Here is an 11881-nt window from a genome sequence, read left to right on the forward strand (position 1 = left end):
ACTAATACAAGGCCCCTGTAATCATTACCATCCTTCTGTCACATCGCCATTTATAGAAATGGTTATTTTTATCATTTGCCAATCAGAACTTACCTTTTCAATATACGTTACACTTTTCTGTCAACCTTGGTGTTAGAGGCTCCAGTAGTTTGGTGCCAGATGATAGCCAATCAGTCTATAAATCTTTTGCCAAAGACAATTGCATTCACTAATATGCAAGTGAAGCTCTCCCCTTGTAATTCCACCCATTTCCAGCTTTTTAAAGATTTTTTTTATTTTTCGGATTTCGTAAAAGTCACTGAGGTGAAAATGAAGTTTTATTTCAAACCTCTCTGATGAAGCATTCTGATAATCACCACTGGACACGGAGGAATAGGTTTATTTGCCTTTTAAGGGGCTTTTTCCACCAGGGAACTATAAACCTATCAGGTAATCCCATGTGTATGTTGATGCAAGTGCACGTGCAACTGCAGATCATTAGAAAAGTGAGAATAAATTATGGTTTCAGCATAGTCCTATGCGCGTTAAGTTTTAAATATAATAACTATTGAAGAACATACTCATCAGCAAATCCACTTTTGGCAGTTTTATTTTAATTTGCCAAAGAAAGTTTCAACAGCAATGCACCGAAAGAATAAAATATGCAATGTAATATTTTGGGGCATTTATATATATATATATATATATATATATATATATATATATATATATATTACCCCTTACTACATGTAAATCTACTGAAGGAGAACAAAACTAACTCCTAAAGTACTCACAATACAATTCATGCTGTCCAACTCTGAATCCTCGCGTTAGCAAGATAAAATTCTTCGTTGTGTGCTGTAAAAGAGAAAACCCCGTGAAAACAATTGCAACAAAAACGTAAATTATAAAATATTCACCTAAGTATGTCCCACATTTTGTCAAAATTAAATATATGTATATTTTTCGCTGGACGAATTTTCAAGCATTATAATAAAAATAAAAGTAGTTTCTAACATATACAAGCACATACACGCAAGAGTAATTTAATGCACTTGCCCCTGTGGAATAAGTAGTTACGGAACGGTTCCCGTTTTCTCCTCTTTTGAGCACGTTGTCAAGTAGTACTTGCATATGCAGCTAATAAATCATAGAAAAATTTAAAGATATTTTTACGTGGCTAGGAACCAATTGGTTACCTGGCAACGGGACATACAGTTTATTGTGGAATCCGAACCATATTATATCGAGAAATGAATTTATATCACCAGAAGTAAATTCCTCTGATTCCGCGGTGGCAAAGCCGAATAAGTCATAGAGGCTCACTGACTACTTCTGCCTAGCAACCAAGTTTTGGAAATTTCAGGGTTCATACGTACCATGACTCCATTGAGATTGCGCTATTTATGGTTACTCTGATAGTTTCATGAATCCTGAGCTATGTAGGAAGTACGTGAACAATGTTGATGTGATAATTTCAACCAGAAAAACAAGAGTAGGCCTACGTTTGGCTAATTTCCAAACCTGCAATTTTGCAAGAAAACCGAGGCATGAATTGCTCAATTGCTGCCATACATATGTGCTACTTCGGATCAAATATCTGTAACATTTCGTCTCTTTGGGCTGGAGTCCTCTTTTAAAGAGTAGATGTAAAATATTCATTCGATTACTTAATGCAAGAAAACCACGTGCCAATGGTTAAGGTTGGACATAGGCCTATGCGTTAGTTACATTAACTGCAAAAGGGAGAATGCCAATCAACGCATGAGAGAGAGAGAGAGAGAGAGAGAGAGAGAGAGAGAGAGAGAGAGAGAGAGAGAGAGGGGGGGGGGGGGGCTGGAGAATGGTTGATGTCTTCGACGACACTTGTGTTAGGAAACTGAAAAGTAAAATTTAGTGTTAGCGGGAGAAGTTAGTTGTGAGTAAATGTGCGGCTCATTGGAACCGGGAAGATGAAGCATTGGTATAAGGCTGATGGAAGTATGGAAGCCATAATATACATGAACATTGGCAAGTCGATAAAACTATACTACAATGTGAATGTGAGATGGGGCGAGGCACAGGACAGGTGAAAAAGAAAAAGTTATGAAAAAACTTGAACTCTAAGGTAGGCACGTTGAGCATGTTGTATAAGCGGTCTGCTGAGCCAATTCTGTCAGGAAATGTTTTTTTTTTTTTTTTTTTCATAAGATATAAAGGATGAGGCTTTTGATAGGACTTGTTTGCGTAGTTACTACGAATAAAGTCTGCTCGAGAATGAGTGCCAGACAACGGTAAAAGGCACTATATTTGCTACTGATTGATTCTCTAGGCCTATGTGAAAATGTTTCTTCCATTCCATGAATGCAAGCACTTAAAATTAGTAAATATTCTGAAAAGTAGACCTCGTTCTTTAAAAATAAAAGAAGTAAATTCCAGGAATGATATCAAAACTTGCACTAAACTGAGCAAAACTTTATGACGAGCAGTACATAGGCCTACAGAAAGAGGTGCAGTTGGGAGGGGAAATGGCGCCATTTACAAAGACAGTGCCTACTTTTCTGAAACTGACTGCTACCACCGAAACCCCTTCCTTGGAAGCAAGTTCCCGTACAGGAACAGAGCGCACTTACAGCTCAAATACACAATGAAGCACACAATTCACGAGCCTCTCCTTGGTTTCTTCCATTATATCCATATTACAAGATGAAATCGGATACCAACTCAACTCCACCAGTTACTGGATACGGTTCCTTTGGCAATTTAACGCTAAATGTGATAATATGTTCAGTTCAACGATTCCATACGATTACTTTCTCATGAATTGGAATTGCGTATATTTTATGTTTACTCAGAATAGTCTCTGGTGTTACACACTTACCATTATCGGTGAAAATTAAGGTTTAGAGGAACACGGAAAAATGCCGTTCGGCAACTTTGTAGTCGAGTTATCCTTTGATGAACCCTGTTACTGTTACCGGTTACCCTTGTCCGTGTAATGTATATACGCCCAGGAAAGTAGTTCCAAAGTGTGTCATGCACTATATATATGCAATTTTCTATTAATGGCTATAAGCAATATAAAGAATTTTCTTAACCAGAACTTAATAAAAACATAAATATGAATAGTTAAGGTGAAGAGTGCATAATCATCACATTCCCTGAAGAGACTCGAATGGTTTGGAAGGCAAACCATTTATGGTAGGTCGGCAATACTTTCCACTCGAGGCTTGGTGAACTTGGCGAAATTCTGGATATGGGTACTGGGTAAAATCCACCCATACTGTTAATCGAGAATGTGTTTGGATATTGCCCATCAAGTAGTAGGATATTTAAAAACACAACACTAATTTCCAGGCCCAGAAGTATTAAAAAATACAATACTAATTTATTTGGCTAGTAGTATACTGCCATTTGCAGCGAAACGTCCACTCAAAAGCGCCTCCAGTTTATCCCCTAACATTGTTCTGATAGGACAGCATATAATGAGTTAGCCACGATATTTATAGCTACCTCTATTGATATTATGGTAATTTCTCGTATAAATATGACAAAACGAGCAGGTTACTTAATGTTATCATGTAAACAATGGGGACTAGTTTACCGAGCGGAGATGTTACACGACCTTGCAGGAAGGGTGTGGCTGTGACGTAATGCTGCAGCCTGCAATCGAGAATGGCGGAATCCAGCTCAACATCAAATCGTAATAACCGTAAGTAAACACAGTTTTGCTTTTATGATTCGCCGGCCTGTTTTATCATATACGTCTTAATATTCGCGAGTCTGCCTTATCATTCCAACGCTGAAACTGCCTGCAGCATCAAGCTATATAATGTCGGTATGTTGCCATAGGAAACGTGATCACGTGACACCCCCTGATCGGTTGTTCTGTTTCATCACTGGGCAGTTGCATGCTCCGTCGCCATTTAGTAACTCAAGGCCATCATCACTGCATTCAGCCAACCTCTTTCATCCATGCTTGCAACAGACACACTGCATGTACAGACGGCCAACGAAGAATTGGCGTAGTTTCTTAATTCATTGTTCGTTATGGAAATATTGCCATATGCAGAGGCCAGATTATTTACTTAACAATAAATAACATTTCCTTTCAAAGGTGCTATACTTGAAATAAATTACATTACAATAGAGTAGATTTATTCAATGTATTAAAGATAATTATTTTGCAAAGTAAGGAAAATATATTCCGATGGGTCCACGATTTCTAATTTTATTCTCAACTCTAGCTTCGTGACACCATACCGAAGATTTTGAAGTTGGCTTTGCTGCCGCTCGAGTCTTGACTCAACGTATCGTACTGCACTGGGGTGTTGTCATTTCGTCTCCTACACCCGATAAATAATACATCAAGGCGTTAACATTCTTTGAAAACGATGTTTAATTAAACTAATTTTGTCCTTTGATCAATAAAATAATTTGCATGACACATTTAGTGGGACTAAATTATACTTCTGATTTTCCCACATGATTAGCCTAGGTCTATACTCTCTCGGATACGTAATATTAATAAATATTCAAATTGACAATATACACACACACACACACACACACACACTATATATATATATATATATATATATATATATATATATGTAATATATATATATATATATATATATATATATATATATATATATATATATATATATATATATGTGTGTGTATATATATATATATATTAATCTGCTTTATTTGACTATTCTCGTTATTCTTGTTTTATTAGCCATGTTCGCCTTTCTTCTTATCCTTTTCATAATTGCTTAACATAATTAACTCAGACATAGCTATTCAAAGTCAAAAAGCAATCATAAAAAATCAAACGAATATAATTCAGTCTCATTTTTTATCGAATTCCTTGCATATCATCCTTTTTCATTTGGACACGTTGGAAAGCTGTGGGAGTCAAAACTGACGAATGCATTAAGAAAGGCTTACTTTCCGTAATGCTTTCTTAGGTTGATCTTTCTGTAGCTATTCATTTCTTCTAAATAGAAACTAATTCAAATTAATTTCGCATGTATACCTAGACCTACTACCATAAGCATATTATAAGTAGCTGAAAGGATAAGAAATATGAAAGGTGACGTTCTCGTTTAAGTCTATTTCATATGGTTTTTTTTTTCCAAGAAAAACCTACTGCTTTAATAAAGGGTTTGCTCTTTGACGGCTACAGGGTGTAACACGAGTGTATGCACATATTTTGTGGAATGAAAGATAAAGTTTCTTTGAACAGAGAATATTTTATAAACATGCATTTTAAGGCGTACGTTGTCGGTGCGGGCAATTTTAAAATAACCGTTATCATTAGTGATGCTTTCACGAGATGGAGTTCGTAGTGAGAACTTGAGAAGTCTGATCTAGTCGCCTGAGATGTAGAAGAGAGCGGAGGTGGCGTATAGGAGTGATGGAAGGATTAGGCCGATGTTAATAAAGTATCTCCCAATAAAATGTATTCTTTAGGTTTTGAAGAAAAAAATGCATACATCATTGAAACCGTTTCCCTCCCTATCCGTGGTATTCACTGGCCACCGATAAAAAACAAAACAAAAAGAGTAAGCCTAACTGAATCTCTCATCCATCAAAGATAAGTTTGCATTAGACTTATTCATTAGACAACTATCAAAGATTTCAAGTGTAGATTTAAAAATCTCTTCCTCTCCATCTAAAGTATTCATCAGACACCAGTCATAAGCGTAGAGCTAGTTATGATTCCTGGTTCAGCAATGTCGTGACGAGGCACTAGAATTCAAAGTTCACAAATGGATGTTGCTCAGCAACATTTACACTACTGTATTGTCTTGCTCTCTTGTGGGGCTTCGAGGTGTTCCACCTCTACCTTGAACTTAATATTGAAATGATAATTTAAGGTCTATGTTTATGCGATACTACTAGTGATAGGTGTCTCCTATCTATTTGGTAATGTATATCTATGGTTGTGATATGGCGTTTTTTATCACTTCGTTTCGTTCACGTCAATTTTGCTATATGGAAAATAGTTTTACACAATAACATAACATAATGTTCTAAAGATATCAGTGACTGTTTTTAACGTCATTACATATGATTTCTTCCATTTTTGAAAAGAAAAATCGATAAATAAGGCATGAATCGTGCGTCAGGCAGGTGAACGAAAAATAATGAAACTCTGCCAATAGTTTTTTGGCCGACAGTACTACTCATGGCTTGTTAAAATCTCAAGAAGACCTAAACCTAGAAGCACTGTTGCTAAGCTCAACATAGTCTCCAATGGTTTCGGAGACCTTTAGGCCTATATCCATTGCCATGTTCATGAGACTGCTTGGGAAACCATGATAGATTTAAGGCAACGCCCTCACCCATCGTTCAGCTGCTCATTTAAAGCGGGTTTAAGACCGACACTACTGATGCATGGCAAAATGCCTGAATACCCACGCATAGGCCTCATGTCTACAGGCACTCCATATAAATGACCCAGTTACAGCTGAAACGTAATTCCGTATATTAAAACAAACCACGCAATGCAGGAAGTAGCCCTCATTCTCGCGGCTATGGTAAATCAACCTGTGAAACGGTTATGTATAACATGCTCAAGCTAATCTATGCTATGGCTCTAAGGTAACCGGAAATTAAGTCGGGGGGAGGGAGGTGGGGGTCATTAAATTATGGTGGATGGTACCTAATAGTCACAGAGAAAAATTCACAATATTTCTTAGAGGACATTATCTTTATATCACTGCCTTTTATTTTTTATACGGTAATCCCCAACTGGCTTGTATACATCGGGCGCTACAAAGTTGGATATGTAGATAGGCCTATATACCGGGTTAAAACCCTTGGGGGTCACTAAGGAACGATTAACATGACGATTTTTTGCCTGTGCCATTTTACCACGATTCGGCTCTAATTACACAGTCATCTGCCAAAATTTATTTTGTAATCAATTTTCCTAAACACGAAAGAATTGTAGGGCTATTCTTCGAACAAGAGAGGAACACCGTGATACTGCTTTAGCGTACTGTTCTAATAAAAAGTTAGCTTGAAGGCTACTTACCTAAACGTTATCAATACGCTCTTCACTGCATTGTTGGATGCAACTTTAAAGCTCACCGATAAGCCAAAACACAAGGAGTAACTAGTTTTATCAAAAGCCAAAACCACGTAGAAATTAGTCCGAACAATTCCAAAATTTGTTAAAAGCGAACGCATTACAAATATCAAAGTATTTAAACCCCGGCAGCGTTCCTCACCGGCCAGCGTCGAGTAACGATCTAAAGACCTATATATTCAAGCCACCAGACTTGGCAGTTGGTAGCTACCCTCTTCAGTAGTAAAGTCTCCATTTCAAAACATGGAAAGAGCCTTTTCTGATTCCGTAGTTATTAACAAAAAGGTTCGTTCTCGTGTTTTGTAAATAAAAAAATGTTCATGCAGACGGCGAAATATGTAGTACATTATTTTGATGCCTAAATAGTTGTTTGTTCACGTATCGTTGCATTTCATTCATAACCATCGTCAATGTTATTTAGTATGACTTCGAATGAATATGTTGTGAAGTATCACCACACACACACACACACACACACACACACACATATATATATATATATATATATATATATATATATATATATATGTGTGTGTGTGTGTGTGTGTGTGTGTGTGTGTGTTCATAACGCCCGTACGTTGTCCCTCCACAAATGGTGTATAGGCTAGTTGTACTCAACTGCTTTGCCGTTTAGCAGTTCAAGTGTTTACCGAACCTGCTGATCGCCAGTTTCTCTCGGTACATGGTTTGCTTTCAGTACTGTGACGTTACCGTTTGAACAAGTGAGCGTACCAGGTAACTCAATGAAAGTGAAGGAAAGCTTACACGTAACTTTGTTATTCATGGAGGCGACGACGTTAACCAGTGAGGTATGGGAAGTACTCACGCCGACATAACACACACACATCCACACCATCAACGTCACCTCCAAAGCCAGATTCCAACGCGCAAGAAATTGTATTGGATATATTTGTTCCTGATTATTTGAAAGATGAAACCTCACTAATCGTTTCACAATCAAGTATTTTTCATCCCCTTGTGGATGCCCAGTCCTTAGTACCTCTCATATTTTTCGTAGATTTATCCCAATGCTGCGAGATATATGTTACGAGGAATACTGTAATTCATGTGGTATTCTGCGGACAACAACGCATCATATGTCAAGTTCTTGTTATGTATATATACATTAAATATATGCATATATAATTATATATACATTGTATGTGTGTGGGTGGGAGTTAAGTCATGTAGCCTGTTTTGTCTTTTTCCTGCTGTTATAAGGAAGAAACTGGTTTGGGGTGGAAGAGATGGTTTACTTTAGACCGAGGCAACGATAAGGCCCTGACAGATGATGTTGTGCTTATCAGCGAAACACCACAAAATCTGCAAACATTGCTGGATAAAATGTAACATATGCCCGCAGAATTGGGATACATCTAAAAAGAAAAGAAAAAGTAATAAGGACTGGGTATGCACATAGTGATGAAATGATACTAGATTGGGAAACGATTCGTGATGTTCCATCTTTCACGTAATGAGGAACAAATATAAATAATACAAGTTTTCTTCCATTGGAATTTAGCTTTGGTGGCCATGTTGATGATGTTTGTATGCACGTGTGTTTATGTCCGAATAGTTCCCATAGCTCATTGGATAATTACATCTTCGCCTTGATTGAATTTAAGGAGTCTCTTGGACAATTGCCTGAAAATTACGTTGAGTCCTTGTGAAACTGAGTAGTGAAATGTGCACATTCAAATTACTGGATTGTGTTGGTAGCAGTTAGGATAAAGGACGCCAATGAGTTGTAAAGGTGCGCGAGGACGCATAAAAGGATTAACTTGATTTCCGAGCTTGTTGGTTCATATAAAACTTCGTTTACCAAATACAGCCAAAGACAATGTTTTGGATGAGATGGCTTGACTTGAGGAACCGTTTTCTTTAGTTAGTTAATTTGTATAAATCCGTTTGCTTTAATTATTATGATGTTATTGGTAAAAAGCTGCTACTTGAAACAGACGCGATAAAGATGTTATTTTTTTTTTACGATAGACTGCTATTGATGGTATGAACAATATGAGAGAGAGAGAGAGAGAGAGAGAGAGAGAGAGAGAGAGAGAGAGAGAGAGAGAGAGAGAGAGAGAGAGAGAAGGCGCTGCCACTGAGATGGCGTTGGTATATTTCACTGTCATTTATGGAAGCTTTTCGCTCAAATATTGAGGTCTGTAACATAGATTCGACATTAAGTTTTAACTAATGGAGTCTTAGTATATTTAAATGGGCTTTATTATTATTATTTTTTTTTTTGCTCTATCACAGTCCTCCAATTCGACTGGGTGGTATTTATAGTGTGGGGTTCCGGGTTGCATCCTGCCTCCTTAGGAGTCCATCACTTTTCTTACTATGTGTGCCGTTTCTAGGATCACACTCTTCTGCATGAGTCCTGGAGCTACTTCAGCCTCTAGTTTTTCTAGATTCCTTTTCAGGGATCGTGCCTAGTGCTCCTATGATTATGGGTACGATTTCCACTGGCATATCCCATATCCTTCTTATTTCTATTTGCAGATCTTGATACTTATCCATTTTTTCCCTCTCTTTCTCTTCAACTCTGGTGTCCCATGGTATTGCGACATCAATGAGTGATACTTTCTTCTTGGCTTTGTCAATCAACGTCACGTCTGGTCTGTTTGCACGTATCACCCTATCTGTTCTGATACCATAGTCCCAGAGGATCTTTGCCTGATCGTTTTCTATCACTCCTTCAGGTTGGTGCTCGTACCACTTATTACTGCAAGGTAGCTGATGTTTCTTGCACAGGCTCCAGTGGAGGGCTTTTGCCACTGAATCATGCCTCTTTTTGTACTGGTTCTGTGCAAGTGCCGGGCATTCACTTGCTATGTGGTTTATGGTTTCATTTTTCGTATTGCACTTCCTACATATGGGAGAGATGTTATTTCCGTCTATCGTACTTTGAACATATCTGGTTCTTAGGGCCTGATCTTGTGCCGCTGTTATCATTCCTTCAGTTTCCTTCTTTAGCTCTCCCCATCTGTAGCCATTGCCAATTGTCATCGCTGGCTAGTTCTTTAGTCTGTCTCATGTATTGTCCGTGCATTGGTTTGTTGTGCCAGTCCTCTGTTCTTTCTGTCTTTCTCCTGTCTCTGTATATATGGGTCTTCGTCTACTTTTATTAGTCCTTCTTCCATGCACTCTTTAGCCACTCGTCTTCACTGGTTTTCAGATATTGCCCCAGTGCTCTGTTTTCGATGTTGACGCAGTCCTCTATACTTAGTAGTCCTCTCCCTCCTTCCTTTCGTGTTATGTATAGTCTGTCTGTATTTGCTCTTGGGTGTAGTGCTTTGTGTATTGTCATTTGTTTCCTGGTTTTCTGATCTATGCTGCGGAGTTCTGCCTTCGTCCATTCCACTATTCCTGCGCTGTATCTGATTACTGGCACTGCCCATGTGTTTATGGCTTTTATCATATTTCCGGCGTTGAGTTTTGACTTGAGTATCGCCTTGAGTCTCTGCATATATTCTTTCCTGATCGTGTCCTTCATCTCTTGGTGTTTTATATCTTCTCCTTCCATTATTCCCAGGTATTTGTATCCTGTCTCATCTATGTGTTTGATGTTGCTCCCATCTGGTAGCTTTATCCCTTCAGTTCTCGTTACTTTGCCTTTTTGTATGTTGACTAAGGCACATTTTTCTATTCCAAACTCCATCCTGATGTCCCCAGATACAATCCTTACTGTCTGGATTAGGCTATCTATTTCCTTGATGCTCTTACCATACAGCTTGATGTCGTCCATGAACATCAGATGGTTGATTTTGTTGCCTCTTTTCTTGAGTTGGTACCCGGCATCCATCTTCTGTAGTACTTTTGTCATGGGAAGAGTAGTGGGGACAGTGAGTCGCCCTGGAAGATCCCTCTCCTGATATTAACCTCTGCTAGTCTTATTCCAGAGCTTGTAAGTATTGTATTCCAGTTGCGTATTGTATTTTTGAGGAAGCTGATGGTATTTTCCTCTGCCCCATATATTTTCAGGCATTCTATTAGCCATGTGTGTGGTATCATGTCGAAGGCTTTCTTATAGTCTATCCATGCCATGCTTAGGTTGGTTTTCCTTCTCTTACTGTTCTTCATTACCATTTTGTCTATCAGGAGCTGGTCTTTTGTGCCCCTACACTTCCTTCTGCAGCCTTTCTGTTGGTGGGGGATGGTGTTTGTCTCCTCCTAGGTAGTTGTATAGCTTTCACTGATGATACCTGTTAGTAACTTCCACATTATTGGTAGGCAGGTGATAGGCCTGTAGTTACTGGCTATATTTCCCTTACTCTTGTCTTTTGTACTAAGGATGTTCTTCCTGTGGTCATCCATTTGGGTGCATGGTGATTTGAGATACAATGCTGGAGTTGTTCTGCTATTCGTGGGTGTAGGGCCTTGAAGTTTTTGAGCCAGTATCCATGGACTTCATCGGGACCTGGGGCTTTCCAGTTTGGCATTTTCTTTAGTTGGTGTCTGACTGTGTCTGTCGTGATCTCTGTGAATCTTTGTTTTATTCTCCCTGTTTCTTCTTCCTTGACTTCCTGGAGCCATGTTGCATGTTTGTTGTGTGATACCGGATTGCTCCATATGTTTTCCCAGAGTCTCTTACTTGGTTCGGCTTCAGGAATTTCTGGGTGGTTGTCTTCCCCTCTTTAGTTGGCTGTATAGCCTTTTCTGGTTGGTTCCGAATAGTGTTCTGTTGGTATCCCTTATTCCTGTTCATGTACCGTTGGATCTTGTGTGCTTTGGCCTTAAGCCTCTGTTTACATCTTCTATTGTGTTTGTTTAGTCCCCTCTCTTGTACTTTGTATTTCTCGTTGAGTTCCTCCC

The 11881-nt window shown here is 38.5% G+C and overlaps 2 protein-coding genes across 2 annotated transcripts in view; one reads left to right on the forward strand and one right to left on the reverse strand.

The window, feature by feature from the left end:
• LOC135198529 (uncharacterized) overlaps positions 1 to 2915 on the reverse strand; it is a 294467-nt gene extending 291552 nt beyond the window's left edge. Inside the window, exons 1-2 of the mRNA XM_064226190.1 lie at positions 2840 to 2915; positions 774 to 837 (exon numbers count right to left, since the gene is read on the reverse strand). Of these exons, the coding sequence (XP_064082260.1) occupies positions 774 to 785 (12 nt within the window). The 5' untranslated portion in view covers positions 786 to 837; positions 2840 to 2915. The remainder of the gene's footprint in view (positions 1 to 773; positions 838 to 2839) is intronic.
• Positions 2916 to 3384: 469 nt separating this feature from the next.
• Positions 3385 to 11881, forward strand: part of LOC135198353 (piggyBac transposable element-derived protein 2-like) — a 36843-nt gene continuing 28346 nt past the window's right edge. The window contains exon 1 of the mRNA XM_064225917.1: positions 3385 to 3670. The gene's annotated coding sequence lies outside the window, so the exon portion shown is untranslated. The remainder of the gene's footprint in view (positions 3671 to 11881) is intronic.

This window comes from Macrobrachium nipponense, chromosome 22 (assembly GCF_015104395.2).
Source record: "Macrobrachium nipponense isolate FS-2020 chromosome 22, ASM1510439v2, whole genome shotgun sequence".
NCBI lineage: Eukaryota > Metazoa > Arthropoda > Malacostraca > Decapoda > Palaemonidae > Macrobrachium > Macrobrachium nipponense.